This window comes from Cherax quadricarinatus, chromosome 72 (assembly GCF_038502225.1).
Source record: "Cherax quadricarinatus isolate ZL_2023a chromosome 72, ASM3850222v1, whole genome shotgun sequence".
NCBI classification, from domain to species: Eukaryota; Metazoa; Arthropoda; class Malacostraca; order Decapoda; family Parastacidae; genus Cherax; species Cherax quadricarinatus.
In genome coordinates, this window is record NC_091363.1 from 7,088,671 (window position 1) to 7,113,688 (window position 25,018).

The 25,018-nt window shown below is 39.8% G+C and overlaps 1 protein-coding gene across 1 annotated transcript in view; it reads right to left on the minus strand.

Moving 5' to 3' along the window:
• LOC128705173 (little elongation complex subunit 2-like) overlaps window positions 1–25,018 on the minus strand; it is a 45,070-nt gene that overhangs the window by 15,187 nt on the left and 4,865 nt on the right. The window contains 10 exon segments of the mRNA XM_070100359.1: window positions 941–1,076; window positions 1,553–1,705; window positions 6,751–7,459; window positions 9,773–9,923; window positions 10,593–10,748; window positions 15,814–15,875; window positions 15,877–15,947; window positions 21,444–21,575; window positions 23,084–23,215; window positions 24,819–24,995. Of these exon segments, the coding sequence (XP_069956460.1) occupies window positions 941–1,076; window positions 1,553–1,705; window positions 6,751–7,459; window positions 9,773–9,923; window positions 10,593–10,748; window positions 15,814–15,875; window positions 15,877–15,947; window positions 21,444–21,575; window positions 23,084–23,215; window positions 24,819–24,995 (1,879 nt within the window).

The window sequence follows — 25,018 nt, forward strand, 5'->3', positions numbered from 1 at the left end:
TGATACAATGTTTGTACAGTGATGGGTGACATTTAGGTGTACATGCAGAAAGCTCCTTAATATGCAAAATATTTCAGGCAAATTTAAGACTTTCATAAGACTAATAAGGCAATGACGAACTGACTGCTTATATATACAATGTTTTAGGTGGTTGTAAAAATAAATTTAGGAGTTACAATGAATACAAGAGAACTGAATATCCTATTAGTGCATGCTATATGGTTTGTTTTAAGAATTACAAGTTTAATTATGATTATAGGTAATGAGGATTCTAGCACATTAACATAATGTGGACACATTCAATATTTTAATGGTTGTGAGGAATAAGAATATATTGCAAATGGACAATATTATGTCTGCTGACCACACACAGGTAATTTACAAGTAACGTACCATAAATAAAAGTACACAGATGCAACTAATGTGACATTTTATTATCTTCTTCTTTCAACAAACTGGTCATATCCCACCGAGGCAGGGTGGCTCAAAAAGAAAAACAAAAGTTTCTCTTTTTAACTTTAGTAATGTATACAGGAGAAGGGATTATTAGCTCCTTGCTCCCGGCATTTTAGTTGACTCTTATGACACGCATGGCTTATGGAGGAAGAATTCTGTTCCAGTTCCCCATGGAGCTTTTATTATAAAGTCACAGTTTATTCCACCTCATGTGGTATCTATATATACTCTCTGTGTCCTTGTATTGGTTGTAACTGCTTGATACAGCTCCTGGAGACTAAAAATTTTTTTTCAATGAACCGGCTGTATCCCCTATCTTATCTTATCCCAAAAAGGAACAGTGACACAAAAAGAAAAACAAAAGTTTTTCTTTTTAAATTTAGTAACAGAGCGAAATGTTGTCACAATAAAACATCACATTAGTTGCATGTGTGTCCATTCACCTAACATTTTACCAGCAATGCTACCATTATTACTAACATACCTTGAAGGAGAGTAGTGTTGGGTCGGGTTAAAAGTTGAATCCATTGCTGCGTGATTTCAGACAATGTGTTAACTTCGCACCCAAAATATGCTTGGTTTTCAAGTTTGGGATATATCGTGTATGCTTTGGATAGTAGCTGGTAAGAAGATAGAAGATTATTAGTGGTGCCATAGAAGTTATATACAGGAGTTACATATATACATATGTGGCCTGTGGCTCAGTATGCAACGCTCTTGCATTGCACACTGAGTGTCTGTGATTCAATTCCTGGGATAGAAACACTGGGCATATTTCTTTACACTTGCTGTCTCTATTCACCTAGCAGTAAGTAGGTACCTGGGTATTAGTTGAGTGGTGTGGGTTGCATCCTGTGGGACAAGGAAAGACCACAGTAGAAAGAAGACAGACAGTTTTTGATGGCACACTAACTTTATCGGGCTATCCTGGATGGTTAATCCTCTGGGTTAAAAATCCCAACAATTCTTATCATAAGTGTAGCAAATCTGGTTGGAAGACAGGGCTATGGGACTTATCTTGAAGCAGTGTTACTATTATTATTATTATTCTTTCAACAAACTAAATAAACATTTTCAAGTAAACTATGCATATCACCTTTTCATTTTTAAATCTGGAGAGTCCATGAACACTATGACGAATTAATATTCTGAGAGGCTGTGAAGATTCGCAGGGCTCAGAGCTGTTGATGCCAAATGAAAACAGCTGGTAATGCACATTAATTCCTGATAAATATGGACAATTCTGGCCCTGAAAAAATGAATTTATATATAGTACATGATACTGCAGCAATACACTTTACTATGTATACTCAAACAGACTTTTTTCCCCTATAACTACAAACTATCTCTTGTTCTCTTTTCTTTTATACAAAGGAGCTATGCACAATCTGCCAATTCTTAGGTACCGGCATATAACAAAAATACCAGCCACTTCAAAACTATATTCCTACCTGTTTTTAATATCTCTTAGTCCCATTTATACGTTTTTTTTTTTTTTTTTTTTTTTTTTCAACAAGTCGGCCGTCTCCCACCGAGGCAGGGTGACCCAAAAAAAAAGAAAGAAAATCCCCAAAAAGAAAATACTTTCATCATCATTCAACACTTTCACCACACTCGCACATTATCACTGTTTTTGCAGAGGTGCTCAGAATACAACAGTCTAGAAGCATACACACATAAAGATACACAACATATCCCTCCAAACTGCCAATATCCCAAACCCCTCCTTTAAAGTGCAGGCATTGTACTTCCCATTTCCAGGACTCAAGTCCGACTATATGAAAATAACCGGTTTCCCTGAATCCCTTCACTAAATATTACCCTGCTCACACTCCAACAGATCGTCAGGTCCCAAGTACCATTCGTCTCCATTCACTCCTATCTAACACGCTCACGCACGCTTGCTGGAAGTCCAAGCCCCTTACCCACAAAACCTCCTTTACCCCCTCTCTCCAACCCTTTCGAGGACGACCCCTACCCCGCCTTCCTTCCCCTATAGATTTATATGCTTTCCATGTCATTCTACTTTGATCCATTCTCTCTAAATGACCAAACCACCTCAACAACCCCTCTTCTGCCCTCTGACTAATACTTTTATTAACTCCACACCTTCTCCTAATTTCCACACTCCGAATTTTCTGCATAATATTTACACCACACATTGCCCTTAAACAGGACATCTCCACTGCCTCCAACCGTCTCCTCGCTGCTGCATTTACCACCCAAGCTTCACACCCATATAAGAGTGTTGGTACTACTATACTTTCATACATTCCCTTCTTTGCCTCCATAGATAACGTTTTTTGACTCCACATATACCTCAACGCACCACTCACCTTTTTTCCCTCATCAATTCTATGATTAACCTCATCCTTCATAAATCCATCCGCCGACACGTCAACTCCCAAGTATCTGAAAACATTCACTTCTTCCATACTCCTCCTCCCCAATTTGATATCCAATTTTTCTTTATCTAAATCATTTGACACCCTCATCACCTTACTCTTTTCTATGTTCACTTTCAACTTTCTACCTTTACACACATTCCCAAACTCATCCACTAACCTTTGCAATTTTTCTTTAGAATCTCCCATAAACACAGTATCATCAGCAAAAAGTAACTGTGTCAATTCCCATTTTGAATTTGATTCCCCATAATTTAATCCCACCCCTCTCCCAAACACCCTAGCATTTACTTCCTTTACAACCCCATCTATAAATATATTAAACAACCATGGTGACATTACACAACCCTGTCTAAGACCTACTTTTACCGGGAAGTAGTCTCCCTCTCTTCTACACACCCTAACCTGAGCCTCACTATCCTCATAAAAACTCTTTACAGCATTTAATAACTTACCACCTATTCCATATACTTGCAACATCTGCCACATTGCTCCTCTATCCACTCTATCATATTTTTTTTATTATCATCACACTGGCCGATTCCCACCAAGGCAGGGTGGCCCGAAAAAGAAAAACTTTCACCATCATTCACTCCATCACTGTCTTGCCAGAAGGGTGCTTTACACTACAGTTCCCAAACTGCAACATTAACACCCCTCCTTCAGAGTGCAGGCACTGTACTTCCCATCTCCAGGACTCAAGTCCGGCCTGCCGGTTTCCCTGAATCCCTTCATAAATGTTACTTTGCTCACACTCCAACAGCACGTCAAGTATTAAAAACCATTTGTCTCCATTCACTCCTATCAAACACGCTCACGCATGCCTGCTGGAAGTCCAAGCCCCTCGCACACAAAACCTCCTTTACCCCCTCCCTCCAACCCTTCCTAGGCCGACCCCTACCCCGCCTTCCTTCCACTACAGACTGATACACTCTTGAAGTTATTCTGTTTCGCTCCATTCTCTCTACATGTCCGAACCACCTCAACAACCCTTCCTCAGCCCTCTGGACAACAGTTTTGGTAATCCCGCACCTCCTCCTAACTTCCAAACTACGAATTCTCTGCATTATATTCACACCACACATTGCCCTCAGACATGACATCTCCACTGCCTCCAGCCTTCTCCTCGCTGCAACATTCATCACCCATGCTTCACACCCATATAAGAGCGTTGGTAAAACTATACTCTCATACATTCCCCTCTTTGCCTCCAAGGACAAAGTTCTTTGTCTCCACAGACTCCTAAGTGCACCACTCACTCTTTTTCCCTCATCAATTCTATGATTCACGTCATCTTTCATAGACCCATCCGCTGACACGTCCACTCCCAAATATCTGAATACGTTCACCTCCTCCATACTCTCTCCCTCCAATCTGATATTCAATCTTTCATCACCTAATCTTTTTGTTATCCTCATAACCTTACTCTTTCCTGTATTCACCTTTAATTTTCTTCTTTTGCACACCCTACCAAATTCATCCACCAATCTCTGCAGCTTCTCTTCAGAATCTCCCAAGAGCACAGTGTCATCAGCAAAGAGCAGCTGTGACAACTCCCACCCTGTGTGTGATTCTTTATCTTTTAACTCCACGCCTCTTGCCAAGACCCTCGCATTTACTTCTCTTACAACCCCATCTATAAATATATTAAACAACCACGGTGACATCACACATCCTTGTCTAAGGCCTACTTTTACTGGGAAAAAATTTCCCTCTTTTCTACATACTCTAACTTGAGCCTCACTATCCTCGTAAAAACTCTTCACTGCTTTCAGTAACCTACCTCCTACACCATACACTTGCAACATCTGCCACATTGCCCCCCTATCCACCCTGTCATACGCCTTTTCCAAATCCATAAATGCCACAAAGACCTCTTTAGCCTTATCTAAATACTGTTCACTTATATGTTTCTAAATCCATAAATGCAATAAAAACTTCCCTATCTTTATCTAAATACTGTTCACATATATGCTTCAATGTAAACACCTGATCTACACATCCCCTACCCACTCTAAAACCTCCTTGCTCATCCGCAATCCTACATTCTGTCTTACCTCTAATTCTTTCAATTATAACCCTACCGTACACTTTTCCTGGTATACTCAGTAAGCTTATTCCTCTATAATTTTTACAGTCTCTTTTGTCCCCTTTCCCTTTATATAAAGGGACTATACATGCTCTCTGCCAATCCCTAGGTACCTTCCCCTCTTTCATACATTTATTAAACAAAAGTACCAACCACTCCAACACTATATCCCCCCCTGCTTTTAACATTTCTGTCATGATCCCATCAGTTCCAGCTGCTTTACCCCCTTTCATTTTACGTAATGCCTCACATACCTCCCCCACACTTACATTCTGCTCTTCTTCACTCCTAAAAGATGGTATACCTCCCTGACCAGTGCATGAAATTACTGCCTCTGTTTCTTCCTTAACATTTAAAAGTTCCTCAAAATATTCTCGCCATCTACCCAATACCTCCATCTCCCCATCTACTAACTCCCCTACTCTGTTTTTAACTGACAAATCCATATTTTCCCTAGGCTTTCTTAACTTGTCTAACTCACTCCAAAATTTTTTCTTATTTTCATTAAAATTTCTTGACAGTGCCTCTCCCACTCTTTCATCTGCTCTCCTTTTGCACTCTCTCACCACTCTCTTTACCTTTCTTTTACTCTCCATATACTCTGCTCTTCTTATAACACTTCTGCTTTGTAAAAACCTCTCATAAGCTACCTTTTTCTCTTTTATCACACCCTTTACTTCATCATTCCACCAATCACTCCTCTTTCCTCCTGCCCCCACCCTCCTATAACCACAAACTTCTGCCCCACATTCTAATACTGCATTTTTAAAACGTATATAGATTTTTTAACACACCAGCTATATCCCACTGAGGTAGCATGAGCTGAAAAAGAAGAAACACTTTTACTATCACTCACTCTATCGCTCCACCAGCAACAACAGCCTGACTGACCAGGAAAGCACCAGACAAGGCCAGGCTATATGAGTAGAAAAACTCTCAGAACTCATTACAGGTATATCAAAGGTAAAGGGATACATTTTTTTTTTCCTTATTAAACACAATGGCCACCTTCCACTGAAGTAGGGTGACCTCAAAATAAGGAAACACATTCACCATCATTCATTCAATCACTATTTTGCCAGAACACTGACATCACAGTTCACATGAACCTCTGAACTGTAACATCCCCACCCACCTTTTTTTTAATGTTAATATAAATACAGTGGACCCCCGCATAACGATATTATTTCAATCCAGAAGTCTGTTTGGGTGCCGTTATAGACCGAATTTGTTCCCATAAGAGATATTGTGAATTAGATTAGTCCGTTTCAGACCCCCAAAAATACACCTACAAAAGCACTTACAAAAATACACTTACATAATTGGTCGAGTTGGGAGCTGATCGTTATGCGGGGGCCCACTGTAACTCAATTTACCTTATTCCCAGTATATCTCTTTTGACTGTTACTGCTTTTCACACAGTTGAGCTGCTTAGCAGTCTTAAGGTTTAAACAGTGATATTACAAGGATCCCAATGGAAATAAGTCACTTTGTTGGGTTATCCTAGGTAATCCACACATACATTGCTATGCAAAAAGATCACAGTAAACAAGTGATAACACAATATGCAGAACAACCACTGTGAAACAACAGCGAAATTCCAAGTGCTTTCTTGAGAAATCATTGAAGTGCTTGGAATTTCACTATTTTTTTCAGAGTGGTTCTTCTGCATGTGCTGCTATGAATGATAATTTATGCAAATGTTTTGATGTGTACCTGAATAAACTTACACCCATGACCAGTTTTATTGTCAACTGAACAACCAGGCTGTTGGTGCATCACTAAAACTGTATTACTAACCTTTGAGTGCGCCTTCCAGTCCGTATTTAGCGAATTCGACCAAGGCTTCAGATTAGGGGTTGTCTCAGAGGCTTCATCCTTGGATTTAATGGGAGATGTTATCTTCTGAGTTGGCTTCAGAAAAGAATCTTGCATGCTGAGCAGATTATCCAGTACACTGCTGCCACTGTCAGACACTGAAGCTGTTATGTCTTGTGGAATACTGGAACTGGTAGGCAGAATATTTGGTGGGTAATTAATGCTTTCACTGACTTTGGTGGGACTGGCACCAGTACAGTCTTTCAGAGGACTAGAAAGTGTAGTCTCTGGTAACAGACTCACCTCTAGCTCAGTTTTCTTTTTTCTTTTCTTTTTTGACTTACGAGTTTTAGTTTTACCAGTGCCAGTATTGGTCTCACTGCAGGAACTTTTTCCATCCTCAGTTTCTTCACTTCTGTCTTCTGTACTTTTGTCACTTAATAGAGAATTATCAGTTTCTTTAAGGGAGTTAATATCTCCTTTTTTATCACACTTTGAGTTCCCTTGTTTATTTATTTTTCTCTTGTCTCTAATGCCCGAATTTTCAGATACAGAGTGGACAGCAGGATCAACTCCGAAGGTGTCATGTTCAGCAGTAGATGCAAGATCAAAGATATCGTCGTCATAGCCTGTTTGTCCCTTGTCCTCACCACTGTCTTTGTCTTCTGGGATGGCAAATGGAGGAGCCATACTGTTGGCAAATGAACCAGAAATTAATACATTGGTGATCCTTGACTTACAATGGTTCGACTTATATTTTGACATTACAATGGTGAAAAAGCAATTACTTCGGAGATGAAACTCAAGACAACTACCAAACATGAAGGTGGTAAGTCTGTAACTTCTATTCATTTATTTACTTTTCAATACTGGTACAATGGCACCCCGAGTTTCGAACTGCTCCCAACTCGACCAATTATGTAAGTGTATTTGTGTAAATGTGTTTGTAAGTGTATTTTTGGGGGCTGAAACGGTCTAATCTAGCTGACATTATTCCTTATGGGAACAAATTCATTCGGTATTGGCACTCGAACAGCATTCTGGAATGAAATAAGTTCGAAACTCGGGGTACCACTATATTTGATTAGACAGTAATTATTTGTCTATTACTTATACAGTGATAGTAGTTATTTATTTATTTATTAATTTAGCATATCATGTTCATATCTGACTCATGATATTTTCAAATTATGATGGGTTCATTGGAATGTAACTCATCGGAAATCAAGGAGCACCTGAATTATAATGTACAGTGTAGGTTCTCCCTCAATGTATCTGTGCAGACACTATCAGGGGTAGTCAAGCAAATTTTATATACAAGAGCTTAGGATGCATCAATCTGGTTGGAAGAGGGGGGCTAGGGGACTAGTCTTTAACTCTTTCAAGGTCAAGACCCCTGATCTCAAACTTACTCTCAGTGTCGAAGAATTTAAAAAAAATTATTTTATCTCATGAAATGATAGAGAATCTTTTACCAAAGATAATGGAACCAAAAGTATGAAACTTGATGGAAAACTTACAGAATTATGCTCTTGCAAAGTTAGCGGTCTTGGCGATATTTACGCATTAGTGATTTCACCCAATTTGAGCCCTATTTTGGGCTAATTCCATTGTTCCAGTCGACCAAACTCATAGCTATTTCACTAGTATTCCTTCTATTCTATTGACTGAGTACAATAAACTGCCCATTTACCTATTTCAACTACCCAATAAAGTGATCAGAAATTGGTAATTTGGCTAATTTCACACAAAATTAAAAATTTACCAATTTAAAAATAGGGTCCAGACTGAACAATGTAGACATTCCTGGTAATAAAAAAAAACATTTCCTCTGTTCATCAGTTACGTCCCCAAGCCAATTTTATATTACATTTGCTTTCCATTTAGAATTTTTATTTACACAAAATCTAATAGATTTACTGTTACGCAGACTACTGTATTATTGTAATAATTGCTTAAATAATGTCGGTGCAATCCTAAATGCATAATAGACTGGCCAGTTGGACGTATATTGGAAGAGTGATGTCATTTGTGTTCTCTGGAATATTGGTAAAAACTGAACATTTCTGCTACTTTGAGCTCAATTTCAAGCTACTTTCAATTTTGAAACCAATCAAAATCATCTCTATTTCTGTATTATATCTTCCATTCTATCAAATGAGGAAAAGTAATCGAGAATACAACCATTAAAATCATACGAAAAATCCCCTGCAAAATTGCAGTTTTAAATCAAAAACATGGTTACAGTTTTTTTACTCCTCACAACTTATCTGGGCGAGCTGAACTCATGGAGTAGAACTATGGGACCGTTACTGGCGTCAACGGGACTGACCCCAAGAAGGTTAATATTTTATATGGTTTTGTAAAAATAACAGTACAGTGGACCCCCGTTTAACGATATTTTTTCATTCCAGAAGTATGTTCATGTGCCAGTACTGACCGAATTTGTTCCCATAAGGAATATTGTGAAGTAGATTAGTCCATTTCAGACCCCCAAACATACACGTACAAATGCACTTACATAAATACACTTACATAATTGGTCGCATTTCGAGGTGATCGTTAAGCTGGGGTCCACTGTATACCTTTTTTTTTTTTTAACAATTCGGCCATCTCCCACTGAGGCAGGGTGACCCAAAAAGAAAGAAAATCCCCACAAAAGAGGATACATTCATCATCATTCAATACTTTCAACTTACTCACACTTAACCACTGTCTTTGCTGAGGCGCCCAGACACAACAGTTTAGAAGCATATACAGCGGTGCTCTGAGTTTCGTACAGCTCCCAACTTGAACAATTATGTAAGTGTATTATTGTAAGTGCTTTTGTAAGTGTAATTTTGGGTGTCTGAAATGAACTAATGTAATTTCCATTATTCCTTATGGGAACAAATTCGTTTGGTAACAGCACTGGAACAGCCTTCTGGAATGAATGATGGCCGAAACTCGGGGTATCACTGTATAAAGATATATAACATACCCCTCCAAACAGTATATAACTTACTTAAAAAAAGAGTAGTTAATTATTTTTGTCAGTGAGGCCAGAGCAGATTTCTTGTAAAACATCTGCTTCTTCTCTTGAGGAGTCCAGATGGTTTTCACCATAGGCTTGTCAATGAACACTATTCTCTGACTCCTTTCAATTCCATCCACATCTGTTGAAAAAATAAATTAATAATAGAAACTAATTAAATCACGCTTGGGAAAACAATAAAAATCAATCTAAAAAAAAAAAACACACCTGCACTCCCTGGAACACAGGCAGGAGAGATACATGATTATATACACCTGGAAAATCCTAGAGGGACTAGTACCGAACTTGCACATGAAAATCACTCACAACGAAAGCAAATGACTCGGCAGACGATGCAACATCCCCCCAATGAAAAGCAGGGGTGTCACTAGCACGTTAGAAGACAATACAATAAGTGTCAGGGGCCCGAGACTGTTCAACTGCCTCCCAGCATACACAAGGGGGATTACCAATAGACCCCTGGCTGTCTTCAAGCAGGCATTGGACAAGCACCTAAAGTCGGTACCTGACCAGCAGGGCTGTGGCTTGTACGTTGGATTGCGAGCAGCCAGCACTAACAGCCTGGTTGATCAGGCTCTGATTTACTAGGATGCCTGGTCACAGACCGGGCTGCGGGGGCATTGACCCCCGGAACTCTCTCCAGGTAAACACACACACACAGAAGTATAATAATACTATACTTGTGCCTGCAAAATGAAGTGTAAAGAAATAAAAAAATCTACTTATATTTGTTTTATTAAAATTTCATTTCTTCCACAAGCAATGCAACTTTCCAAAAAAATATAATTACCTTTAACAACATGAGAGCCAACTCTAACAGGAATATTCCACTCTTTATCAAAATTTTGACCATAGTTATCCACCAATATCTTCAAGGCACTGGAAGAGATGACGATATCTGCGCAATGTTCCTTGGCCAGGTAGAGAGCATTCTCATCCTCACTTACTGTAAAGATGTTCTTGTTAGGTTCAACAAGAACTAAGTTGTGTGTACAATGCCCCCTCTCTTTGTAATACAGGCACTCCTCACTTAACAACTGAGTTGCGTTCCTACAACTAGGTCGTTAACTGCATTGGTTGATAAGCGACAAGCATACTGTACTAGTAATGGGTTTGTGTCAATCATCTTTAGATATTGTTTTAATGTTACCTATGCACCATTTACAATATTTACAGTATATTTTTAAATGTTTATACAGTAGTGTGCTGTATACTGTAATAAACAGAATAGAGGAAATCAACTCTAATACATTACTTAGGTTTATACTGGTCAGACAGATGGTCGTAAGTCCAAGCAGTTGTTAAACAGATAGGATGTTAAGTGAGGAATACCTGTACAGTAGGACCCCTGCATCCACAGGTCTGGTATCCACAGTTTCAGTTATCCATAATTTACCATGGCCCGAAAATAATCCTTAATTTTGCTTAACAATGGCCTCAAAGTACAAAAGTAGAGAAGCTGGCAGTTCTTCAAAACCTAAGAGAAACTGTGAAATGCTTCCCATCAGTGAAAAAGTGATAATTCTACACTTACTGTGCATAATTTACCAATTAAACTTTATAATAGGTATGTATAGAGCTTATACATAGGGTTTGCTACTATCCATGGTTTCGGTATCCACGGTAGGTCCTTGGAATGCATCCCCCCACAGATACAGGGTCTTACTGTAATTTAAAAAAATATTTTTTTTTATTTTTTTATTAACACATCAGCCAATTCCCACCAAGGTAGGGTGGTTTTCCCCCCCCCCAAAAAAATAAAAACTTTCATCATCATTCACTCCATCATTGTTTTGCCAGAGGCACGCTCACACTACAGTTATAAAACTGCAACAGTAACACTCCTCCTTTAGAGTGCTGGCACTGTACTTCCCATCTCCAGGACTCAAGTCTGGTCTCCTGGTTCCTCTGAATCCCTTCATAAATGTTACCTTGCTCACACTTCAGCAGCACGTCAAGTCCTAAAAACCATTTGTTTCCAATGCTCCTATCTAACACACTCACGCATGCTTGCTGGAAGTCCAAGCCCCTCGCACACAAAACCTCCTTTACCCTCTCCTTCCAACCTTTCCTAGGTCAACCTCTACCCCGCCTTCCCTCCACTCCAATTCATTCTATTTCATTCCATCCTCTCTACATGCTTCTCTTTTTCTCTCCATATATGCCTCCCTCCTTGCAATCACACTTCTACTTTGTAAAAACCTTTCATATGCTAACATTTTCTCTACTTACTATTCTCTTGATATTTGTCTAGTTTAAAGTAGTGTAAGCATTAGTATTAGTCTACCTGAAATACTCAAATTATGTTGGTGTCTTTCTTTGTACTTAACAATATTTTTAACATGTAAATCGCACACTGTATACCAGTGGTGGGCAAACTACAGCCCGTGGGCCACATGCGGCCCGCCCAAGGTTTTCATGAGGCCCGCCAAGTTTTTTTTAAAAAATTAATTGTTTTTTTCTTTAAAAACTTTTATTTTGTCCATTTTAAATATTATCTTACTTAATATACTATGCGGCCCCTGTACTGAAAAGTTTGCTCACACCTGCTGTATACTATGCAAAGGAATACATATTTGTATGTGTATTGTGGTATACCTGTAAACTGTGTGTACAGTACCTTCTGTGTTTATTACAATATACCAGTGTATCTGAGTATCTGAGAGAGTTAGAGCAAAGGAAGGTGTAGCAGTAATGTTAAATGATCAGTTATGGAAGGAGAAAAGAGAATATGAATGTGTAAATTCAAGAATTATGTGGATTAAAGTAAAGGTTGGATGCGAGAAGTGGGTCATAATAAGCGTGTATGCACCTGGAGAAGAGAGGAATGCAGAGGAGAGAGAGAGATTTTGGGAGATGTTAAGTGAATGTATAAGAGCCTTTGAACCAAGTGAGAGAGTAATTGTGGTAGGGGACCTGAATGCTAAAGTAGGAGAAACTTTTAGAGAGGGTGTGGTAGGTAAGTTTGGGGTGCCAGGTGTAAATGATAATGGGAGCCCTTTGATTGAACTTTGTATAGAAAGGGGTTTAGTTATAGGTAATACATATTTTAAGAAAAAGAGGATAAATAAGTATACACGATATGATGTAGGGCGAAATGACAGTAGTTTGTTGGATTATGTATTGGTAGATAAAAGACTGTTGAGTAGACTTCAGGATGTACATGTTTATAGAGGGGCCACAGATATATCAGATCACTTTCTAGTTGTAGCTACACTGAGAGTAAAAGGTAGATGGGATACAAGGAGAATAGAAGCATCAGGGAAGAGAGAGGTGAAGGTTTATAAACTAAAAGAGGAGGCAGTTAGGGTAAGATATAAACAGCTATTGGAGGATAGATGGGCTAATGAGAGCATAGGCAATGGGGTCGAAGAGGTATGGGGTAGGTTTAAAAATGTAGTGTTAGAGTGTTCAGCAGAAGTTTGTGGTTACAGGAAAGTGGGTGCAGGAGGGAAGAGGAGCGATTGGTGGAATGATGATGTAAAGAGAGTAGTAAGGGAGAAAAAGTTAGCATATGAGAAGTTTTTACAAAGTAGAAGTGATGCAAGGAGGGAAGAGTATATGGAGAAAAAGAGAGAGGTTAAGAGAGTGGTGAAGCAATGTAAAAAGAGAGCAAATGAGAGAGTGGGTGAGATGTTATCAACAAATTTTGTTGAAAATAAGAAAAAGTTTTGGAGTGAGATTAACAAGTTAAGAAAGCCTAGAGAACAAATGGATTTGTCAGTTAAAAATAGGAGAGGAGAGTTATTAAATGGAGAGTTAGAGGTATTGGGAAGATGGAGGGAATATTTTGAGGAATTGTTAAATGTTGATGAAGATAGGGAAGCTGTGATTTCGTGTAGAGGGCAAGGAGGAATAACATCTTGTAGGAGTGAGGAAGAGCCAGTTGTGAGTGTGGGGGAAGTTCGTGAGGCAGTAGGTAAAATGAAAGGGGGTAAGGCAGCCGGGATTGATGGGATAAAGATAGAAATGTTAAAAGCAGGTGGGGATATAGTTTTGGAGTGGTTGGTGCAATTATTTAATAAATGTATGGAAGAGGGTAAGGTACCTAGGGATTGGCAGAGAGCATGCATAGTTCCTTTGTATAAAGGCAAAGGGGATAAAAGAGAGTGCAAAAATTATAGGGGGATAAGTCTGTTGAGTGTACCTGGTAAAGTGTATGGTAGAGTTATAATTGAAAGAATTAAGAGTAAGACGGAGAATAGGATAGCAGATGAACAAGGAGGCTTTAGGAAAGGTAGGGGGTGTGTGGACCAGGTGTTTACAGTGAAACATATAAGTGAACAGTATTTAGATAAGGCTAAAGAGGTCTTTGTGGCATTTATGGATTTGGAAAAGGCGTATGACAGGGTGGATAGGGGGGCAATGTGGCAGATGTTGCAAGTGTATGGTGTAGGAGGTAGGTTACTGAAAGCAGTGAAGAGTTTTTACGAGGATAGTGAGGCTCAAGTTAGAGTATGTAGGAAAGAGGGAAATTTTTTCCCAGTAAAAGTAGGCCTTAGACAAGGATGTGTGATGTCACCGTGGTTGTTTAATATATTTATAGATGGGGTTGTAAGAGAAGTAAATGCGAGGGTCTTGGCAAGAGGCGTGGAGTTAAAAGATAAAGAATCACACACAAAGTGGGAGTTGTCACAGCTGCTCTTTGCTGATGACACTGTGCTCTTGGGAGATTCTGAAGAGAAGCTGCAGAGATTGGTGGATGAATTTGGTAGGGTGTGCAAAAGAAGAAAATTAAAGGTGAATACAGGAAAGAGTAAGGTTATGAGGATAACAAAAAGATTAGATGATGAAAGATTGAATATCAGATTGGAGGCAGAGAGTATGGAGGAGGTGAACGTATTCAGATATTTGGGAGTGGACGTGTCAGCGGATGGGTCTATGAAAGATGAGGTGAATCATAGAATTGATGAGGGAAAAAGAGTGAGTGGTGCACTTAGGAGTCTGTGGAGACAAAGAACTTTGTCCTTGGAGGCAAAGAGGGGAATGTATGAGAGTATAGTTTTACCAACGCTCTTATATGGGTGTGAAGCGTGGGTGATGAATGTTGCAGCGAGGAGAAGGCTGGAGGCAGTGGAGATGTCATGTCTGAGGGCAATGTGTGGTGTGAATATAATGCAGAGAATTCGTAGTTTGGAAGTTAGGAGGAGGTGCGGGATTACCAAAACTGTTGTCCAGAGGGCTGAGGAAGGGTTGTTGAGGTGGTTCGGACATGTAGAGAGAATGGAGCGAAACAGAATGACTTCAAGAGTGTATCAGTCTGTAGTGGAAGGAAGGCGGGGTAGGGGTCGGCCTAGGAAGGGTTGGAGGGAGGGGGTAAAGGAGGTTTTGTGTGCGAGGGGCTTGGACTTCCAGCAGGCATGCGTGAGCATGTTTGATAGGAGTGAATGGAGACAAATGGTTTTTAATACTTGACGTGCTGTTGGAGTGTGAGCAAAGTAACATTTATGAAGGGATTCAGGGAAACCGGCAGGCCGGACTTGAGTCCTGGAGATGGGAAGTACAGTGCCTGCACTCTGAAGGAGGGGTGTTAATGTTGCAGTTTAAAAACTGTAGTGTAAAGCACCCTTCTGGCAAGACAGTGATGGAGTGAATGATGGTGAAAGTTTTTCTTTTTCGGGCCACCCTGCCTTGGTGGGAATCGGCCAGTGTGATAATAAAAAAAAAAAAAAAATATTATGTAGGTATACAGTAGAGTATTTTAATGGTTTTTCTGAAATTTTTTAACATTATTATACACTCAAGGAAGGTTCCTTGATGCTGGTGAGGGGCTTTTGATCCAAGGAAGTTGAACCTGTGCTCTAATGCATTGAATCAAGTCTGAAAGCCTTTCATCCTCCCAGGCGCTGTATGACCCGTGGGTTTAGCACTCCCCCACGAACATAATAAAAATAGGGACACTATGAGAATTCCCTTTTAAGTCCATTATAATGAAGGCTGACAGCATTAACAGGGAAGCACTAAACCTGTAGGGGGACATACAGCGCGAGGACAGTTGTAGCGTAACCGACCTGGAGTCTTGTAGAGGAGCTGCTTTGAATATCTTTTGTCCTCTTCAGTCGCAGGTCAATTTTGATACCGTTTCATCGATTGGTAGCTTGTTTAGGGTATGGGAGTTAGGGAGCTTCAACCATGGTATGTTACCCTGAAATAAATCTTGAGGGTAACTTAATGTGATCAAACACAAACATAAGTCATAATACCATGGCATTAAGTTGGAAATTTGACGAAAAGACACACGAAAGAGCGTGTGAAATAATCAAACAATGTTTTGCCATGGAAAAAACATTCATATGGAAAAAGTGAGCTTTATCAGTACCCTGTTTCACCTACACAAAGGTTTATCAACCACCTGATACATACAGCAAAAGAACATAAGAAAGGAGGAACACAGCAGCAGGCCTGTTGGCCCATACTAGGCAGGTCCTTCACAATCCATCTCACTAACAAAACATTTGCCCAACCCAATTTTCAATGCCACCCAAGAAATAATAAGGTCTGATAACTCTATCCACTCATTTGCAAGTCCCACTCAAATCCAACCCCTCTCACTCATATATTTATCCAACCTAAATTTGAAACTACCCAAAGTCCTAGCCTCAATAACCCAACTAGGTAGACTGTTCCACTCATCAACTACCCTATTTCCAAACCAGTACTTTCCTATGTCCTTTCTAAATCTAAACTTGTCTAATTTGAATCCATTACTTTATCAGTACAATGTGTCACCTACACAAAGCTTTATTAACCACCTAATACATACAGCAAAAGAGAGGTTTATCAGTATCATGCATAAAGAACTTGATAAAGCTTCATGCAAAAGAAATATCACACTAATAAAGATGTGGTTATTTATCCACTTTTCATTACAGCCTCTCTTCAATTAGCAATGTACTCGTTTACCGACGCCTCGGACTTATGATGGGCTCTCTGACCAGTATTTATACCTAAATAATGTATATTAGAGCTCATTTCCTCTATTCTATTTATTTCAATATACAGTATACTACTGTATAAACATTTAAAAATATACCAGAATTGTTATAAATGGTGGAAAGGTGACATGAAAACAATATCAAAGATGGTTGACACAAACCCACTACCATTACAGTATGCTCTTCACTTAGCGACGAATTTGTTTAATGACATGGGCTTAGCAACAGAACTCCATCATTAAGTGAGGAGAGGCTTTATTTATTTTTATATCCACATATAGGTTGGTAGACAGCAACCACCCAGGGAAGTACTACCGTCCGGCCAGATGACTGTGAAACAGAAACCTGTAACTGTTTTGCATGATAGTAGGATTGCTGGTGTCTTTTTCTGTCTCATAAACACGCTAGATAACAGGGATATCTTGCTACTCCAACTTACACTTTGGTCACACTTCACAGACATGCACATGCATATATATATATATACATACATCTAGGTTTTTCTCCTTTTTCTACATAGCTCTTGTTCTTCTTTATTTCTTCTATTATCCATGGGGAAATGGAAAAGAATCTTTCCTCCGTAAGCCATGTGTGTCGTATGAGGCGACTAAAATGCCGGGAGCAATGGGCTAGTAACCCCTTCTCCTGTAGACATTTACTAAAAAAGAGAAGAAGAAAAACTTTATAAAACTGGGATGCTTGAATGTGCGTGGATGTAGTGCAGATGACAAGAAACAGATGATTGCTGATGTTATGAATGAAAAGAAGTTGGATGTCCTGGCCCTAAGCGAAACAAAGCTGAAGGGGGTAGGGGAGTTTCGGTGGGGGGAAATAAATGGGATTAAATCTGGAGTATCTGAGAGAGTTAGAGCAAAGGAAGGGGTAGCAGTAATGTTGAATGATCAGTTATGGAAGGAGAAAAGAGAATATGAATGTGTAAATGCAAGAATTATGTGGATTAAAGTAAAGGTTGGATGCGAGAAGTGGGTCATAATAAGCGTGTATGCACCTGGAGAAGAGAGGAATGCAGAGGAGAGAGAGAGATTTTGGGAGATGTTAAGTGAATGTATAGGAGCCTTTGAACCAAGTGAGAGAGTAATTGTGGTAGGGGACCTGAATGCTAAAGTAGGAGAAACTTTTAGAGAGGGTGTGGTAGGTAAGTTTGGGGTGCCAGGTGTAGATGATAATGGAAGCCCTTTGATTGAACTTTGTATAGAAAGGGGTTTAGTTATAGGTAATACATATTTTAAGAAAAAGAGGATAAATAAGTATACAAGATATGATGTAGGGCAAAATGACAGTAGTTTGTTGGATTATGTATTGGTAGATAAAAGACTGTTGAGTAGACTTCAGGATGTACATGTTTATAGAGGGGCCACAGATATATCAGATCACTTTCTAGCTGTAGCTACACTGAGAGTAAAAGGTAGATGGGATACAAGGAGAATAGAAGCATCAGGGAAGAGAGAGGTGAAGGTTTATAAACTAAAAGAGGAGGCAGTTAGGGAAAGATATAAACAGCTATTGGGGGATAGATGGGCTAATGAGAGCATAGGCAATGGGGTCGAAGAGGTATGGGGTAGGTTTAAAAATGTAGTGTTAGAGTGTTCAGCAGAAGTTTGTGGTTACAGGAAAGTGGGTGCGGGAGGGAAGAGGAGCGATTGGTGGAATGATGATGTAAAGAGAGTAGTAAGGGAGAAAAAGTTAGCATATGAGAAGTTTTTACAAAGTAGAAGTGATGCAAGGAGGGAAGAGTATATGGAGAAAAAGAGAGAGGTTAAGAGAGTGGTGAAGCAATGTAAAAAGAGAGCAAATGAGAGAGTGGGTGAGATGTTATCAACAAATTTTGTTGAAAATAAGAAAAAGTTTTGGAGTGAGATTAACAAGTTAAGGAAGCCTAGAGAAGAAATGGATTTGTCAGTTAAAAATAGGAGAGGAGAGTTATTAAATGGAGAGTTAGAGGTATTGGGAAGATGTAGGGAATATTTCGAGGAATTGTTAAATGTTGATGAAGATAGGGAAGCTGTGAGTTCGTGTAGAGGGCAAGGAGGAATAACATCTTGTAGGAGTGAGGAAGAGCCAGTTGTGAGTGTGGGGGAAGTTCGTGAGGCAGTGGGTAAAATGAAAGGGGGTAAGGCAGCTGGGATTGATGGGATAAAGATAGAAATGTTAAAAGCAGGTGGGGATATAGTTTTGGAGTGGTTGGTGCAATTATTTAATAAATGTATGGAAGAGGGTAAGGTACCTAGGGATTGGCAGAGAGCATGCATAGTTCCTTTGTATAAAGGCAAAGGGGACAAAAGAGAGTGCAAAAATTATAGGGGGATAAGTCTGTTGAGTATACCTGGTAAAGTGTATGGTAGAGTTATTATTGAAAGAATTAAAAGTAAGACTGAGAATAGGATAGCAGATGAACAAGGAGGCTTTAGGAAAGGTAGGGGGTGTGTGGACCAGGTGTTTACAGTGAAACATATAAGTGAACAGTATTTAGATAAGGCTAAAGAGGTCTTTGTGGCATTTATGGATTTGGAAAAGGCGTATGACAGGGTGGATAGGGGGGCAATGTGGCAGATGTTGCAGGTGTATGGTGTAGGAGGTAGGTTACTGAAAGCAGTGAAGAGTTTTTACGAGGATAGTGAGGCTCAAGTTGGAGTACATAGGAAAGAGGGAAATTATTTCCCAGTAAAAGTAGGCCTTAGACAGGGATGTGTGATGTCACCGTGGTTGTTTAATATATTTATAGATGGGGTTGTAAGAGAAGTAAATGCGAGGGTCTTGACAAGAGGCATGGAGTTAAAAGATAAGGAATCACACATAAAGTGGGAGTTGTCACAATTGCTCTTTGCTGATGACACTGTGCTCTTGGGAGATTCTGAAGAGAAGTTGCAGAGATTGGTGGATGAATTTGGTAGGGTGTGCAAAAGAAGAAAATTAAAAGTGAATACAGGAAAGAGTAAGGTTATGAGGATAACAAAAATATTAGGTGATGAAAGATTGGATATCAGATTGGAGGGAGAGAGTATGGAGGAGGTGAATGTATTCAGATATTTGGGAGTGGACGTGTCAGCAGATGGGTCTATGAAGGATGAGGTGAATCATAGAATTGATGAGGGGAAAAGGGTGAGTGGTGCACTTAGGAGCCTGTGGAGACAAAGAACATTGTCCTTGGAGGCAAAGAGGGGAATGTATGAGAGTATAGTTTTACCAACACTCTTATATGGGTGTGAAGCATGGGTGATGAATGTTGCAGAGAGGAGAAGGCTGGAGGCAGTGGAGATGTCATGTCTGAGGGCAATGTGTGGTGTGAATATAATGCAGAGAATTCGTAGTTTGGAAGTTAGGAGGAGGTGCGGGATTACCAAAACTGTTGTCCAGAGGGCTGAGGAAGGGTTGTTGAGGTGGTTCGGACATGTAGAGAGAATGGAGTGAAACAGAATGACTTCAAGAGTGTATCTGTCTGTAGTGGAAGGAAGGTGGGGTAGGGGTCGGCCTAGGAAAGGTTGGAGGGAGTGGGTAAAGGAGGTTTTGTGTGCGAGGGGCTTGGACTTCCAGCAGGCGTGCGTGAGCGTGTTTGATAGGAGTGAATGGAGACGAATGGTTTTTAATACTTGACGTGCTGTTGGAGTGTGAGCAAAGTAACATTTATGAAGGGGTTCAGGGAAACCGGCAGGCCGGACTTGAGTCCTGGAGATGGGAAGTACAGTGCCTGCACTCTGAAGGAGGGGTGTTAATGTTGCAGTTTAAAAACTGTAGTGTAAAGCACCCTTCTGGCAAGACAGTGATGGAGTGAATGATGGTGAAAGTTTTTCTTTTTCGGGCCACCCTGCCTTGGTGAGAATCGGCCAGTGTGATAATAAAAAAAATACATTTGTGCATCTTCCACCGAGCCCCAAGATGGAGATAAATTTTCAGAAGAGGATGTGGTCCGTCATATGTCAGAGATTCCATTCATCCCGGTTTTAGTTTTTTCAGGGCACTGTCTTGGTGTCCCTTCAAAATCTGCGAGTAAAATTGTGTTATTAAAGTAATCTCAAAGTTGTAATCACAATAAAATGACTATTTTTTTATGGAGTGAAGGGTCTCCCAACTATATTTTCTTATGTATCCCAGTTTTTTATTTAAAAAAATGAGAAAAATGGGATGACTAGTGATGAACTATTATGAAGACATGAATGATAATGGTCCACAGTCAGGGCCAGATTAAGGACTGGGCTTTAGGGGTTGCAGCCAAGGGTCCTTCACCAACTGGAAGGTCTCCAGGGGCTACAGCCCAGGGGCTCCTGCCAGGTGGAGGGCCTCCAGGGGCTGCAGCCCAGGGTCCTCCACCAGCATTTAGTAATTTATACAGGTGTTACTAGCACCTTGCTCCCAGCATTTAGTAATTTATACAGGTGTTACTAGCACCTTGCTCCCAGCATTTAGTAATTTATACAGCAGAAGGTGTTACTAGCCCTTTGTTCTCGGCATTTTAGCTGCCTCTTATGACACGTATGGCTTTGAAGGAAGAATTTCCTTATGGAGAACATTTAAAAATTATCATAAAAAAAGAAAAGTATAGAGTAACCCACAATCTGAAGAGGAGATACCAGACAGTGTTTCAGATTATTCTCAACCTTCATTAAATTCTAGGTGGCTAATGACAGCTCAAATTTCACATAAAATTTATTTTCCAAAATGTGGGATAGTTGTGAAAAGATTCTCCTTACCAAGCTTAGTAGATGGCCAATGTGGGTGAGACTTAGAGAGTGGAATCTTTTAGTCGGGTCTTGAGGACAAATGGGCACTTGCTGTTCGTGGACATATAATGTCTTGTAATTGGAGGAGCGTTTACACCGGTGCTGAAAATAATGAATCAAAGCATGAGATGTAAGATCGATGATTTATTTTTTAACCACATCTGCCATGTCTTATGAAATCAGGATGACCCCAGGAAGAAAACAAGTTTGCCTATATACAAGTGGTATGGTTTGCCTATATGCAATATTAATATATGAAGCATTACAAAGCAGAAAAGAATAAATATATCACAGCATGAGATGTAAGACTGATGATTTATTTTTTTAGCCACATCTGCCATGTCTTAAAAAATCAGGGCGACCCCAAGAAGAAAACACGTTTGCCTGTACAGTAGAACCACCATATCTGTATGCTGAGTTTCCGCAGTTTCAGTTATCCGTGGTTTACTGTGGCTCGAAAATAACCCTAAATTTTGTTTAATAATGACACCAAAGCACAAAAATAGTTTTTAGGCTAAGAGAAGTCATGAAGTGCTTCCCATCAGTGAAAAAGTGCTAAGTCTCGACTTACTGTGTGTAATTTATCAATTAAACTTTATCGTAGGTACGTGTGTAAACGAAAAATGACTTATACATAAGGTTCACTACTGTCCACAGTTTCGGGTATCCGCAGTAGATCTTGGAATGTATTTCCCATGGATACGAGGGTCCTACTGTATAGTACATTATTAATATGAGGTGTTGCAGAGCAGGAAAGATTAAGTGTCACCATGGCCAAAATCCAGGTCAGTGGATGAATTGATTTCTTAATGTTTCATCTGCTTGTGGGAATGTACATTGTCTTCAACATCTGTAAGTTAGGCTCAGAGTCCCATTACAAAGTATGGTAACTTGAGCTACATAGTTCCAATCTCCCCCAAGCCTGTATTTTTCTCTTTTTGAATTTGGTGCCTATGTTTTGTTATGCATTGTCTAATATTACACGAATAACCCGCACACAGAAGAAAGAAATTTATGACGACGTTTCAGTTCATCTTGGACTACTGACCAGTCACTAGTTAATGTGAGTGGTAAATTTGGCCTAGATATAAGTGACTGGGTCTATGTAGTAAGTGTGCACCACATAAAAAAAAAATCCTGCCCATTCCCCCCACAGTGCATGTAAGTTTACCAACAAATTAAGTACTTTTGGTGTCATTACCTTCGGAAAAAGTTTCTCTACCATTTCATGAGAAAAATAACTTTTTTTTTAAATTCTGAACCTTGAGAACAAGTTTCAGATTGGGGGTCTGGACCCTGAAAGAGTTAATGTATTTTTACAATCACTACAAAATAAATTTTTCTCTGTCCACTACAACTGCCAATATCGACCACTCGCTTCCCCCAAAATTATCTTTTTTTTTTAAGTTCAATGAGTGAGATTATTCCTTCACCTCATGAGTTATAACCACATAACTACTCAATTGCACTGATCCCTTCACCTCATGTTGTGTTACAACCACATAACTACTCACCTGCACTGATCCCTTCACCTCATGTTGTGTTACAACCACATAACTACTCACCTGCACTGGTACCTTCACCTCAAAAGGTACAACCACATAACTCACCTGTACATAATCATTGACATAATTTTTGATAACATCAGGAACCAAATTGTAAGCTGGAAGTTGCAGCCTGGAGACCTGGTGTGAGAACTGCATGAAGCAGTTCTGCTCCTCGTACACCCGGTGTTGTAGCCTCTGCGGGGAAACATAAAGTCAGTTCGGGCATTAAGAAATCTCTTACTCTGCGCTGCTTGAGCGACTAGAGGTCAAGTGACTAGTTTAGCGGCTAGAGGTGAAGCGAATAGTTTAGCGACTAGAGGTCAAGTGATTAGTTTAGCGACTAGAGGTTGAGCGACTAGTTTAGCGACTAGAGGTCAAGCAACTAATTTAGTGACTAAACGTCAAGCGACTAGTTTAGTTACTAGAGGAGAGGTTAAGGGAACTTAACCTGATGACAATGGAGGACAGGAGGGATGGGGGGATATGATAATGATGTTCAAAATACTGAGTGGAACTGACAGGGTGAACAGGGACAGAATGTTTCAGAGACAGGACACAGGAACAAGAGGTCAAAACTGGAAATTGAAAACTCAGATGAATCAAAGGGATGTTAGGAAGTATTTCTTCAGCCTTAGAGTTGTCAGGAGGTGGAATAATCTGGAGAGTGAAGTGGTAGAGGTGGGATCCATACATAGCTTTAAGAAGAGGTACAATAAGGCTCTTATAATTGGGAGAGTGGACCTAGTAGTGGCCAGTGAAGAAGTGGGGCCAAGAGCTGTGACATGACCCCTGTAACAAACTATAAGTGAGTAATTCATGCTCATTCTGTGAGTGGCAGTGCAATGGACCAGGATAACAGAGGCCACAATGGATCTTAACCCTTCCCTACTGTGCATAGTTACCGTATTTTATGGCGAACAAGATGCTCCAGTGTCAAGGACGCCCCCAATTCTGACTGGCTAAATTCTGGGAAGAAGATAAATGGTACTTCGGCCTCCAAGACACTGAGTAAATTTCTGAGACTTATTTTGGGAAAAAAATAGTGTCTTCAATGTCATAAAATACAGTAATTGCATCTTAAAGACATGACAAGTCATTTCATACATTACAATCTTAACACACAGTTTATCTACCTACTGCAATCTTTCCCCCTTTTCCTACATTAGTCTTAAGACAGGCTTAAGTTTGCCTAGAAAGTTCTACATAACAATGGGTTTTCTGCATGCACACCTAAATGTCACCCACCACTGTACAAACATTGTATCATGCCGAAAAAAAGAATCTTTATTCTTCAAACTTTAATCTTTAGTGGCTCTCTCTGAGACAGACAGACAGACAGGGACAGAGATAGTACTCATGTTCACAAGAAGTTAAGAGATAGTACTCATGTTCACAAGAAGTTAAGAGATAGTACTCATGTTCACAAGAAGTTAAGAGATAGTACTCATGTTCACAAGAAGTTAAAAGATAGTACTCATGTTCACAAGAAGTTAAAAGATAGTACCCATGTTCACAAGAAGTTAAGAGATAGTACTCGTGTTCACAAGAAGTTAAGAGATAGTACTCGTGTTCACAAGAAGTTAAAAGATAGTACTCATGTTCACAAGAAGTTAAGAGATAGTACTCATGTTCACAAGAAGTTAGAAGACAGTACTCACTTTCACAGGAAGTTAGAAGGTAATACTCATGTTCACCTGTAGTTAGAAGGTAGTAATCATGTTCACATACACTTATAAAAGTAATACAGTACTCATATTCACCTACAGAAAGTACCACTCACATTCACACACCTACTCACCAAGTACTGGCCATACTCAGAAGCATCAGCAGCGGTCGTGGGCGCTCGGATCTTGAACTTGACAAATGCTCGGAGGTAAGCCTTGTGCTCGGCGTGGTTCAGAGTAGACTTGTACGGGATCATAACAGGACATGGCTTCTTGACAAAAAAGCCGTGCTTATTGAAGATTCGGTCCACCTGTCGAGGTATAATTTGATTAT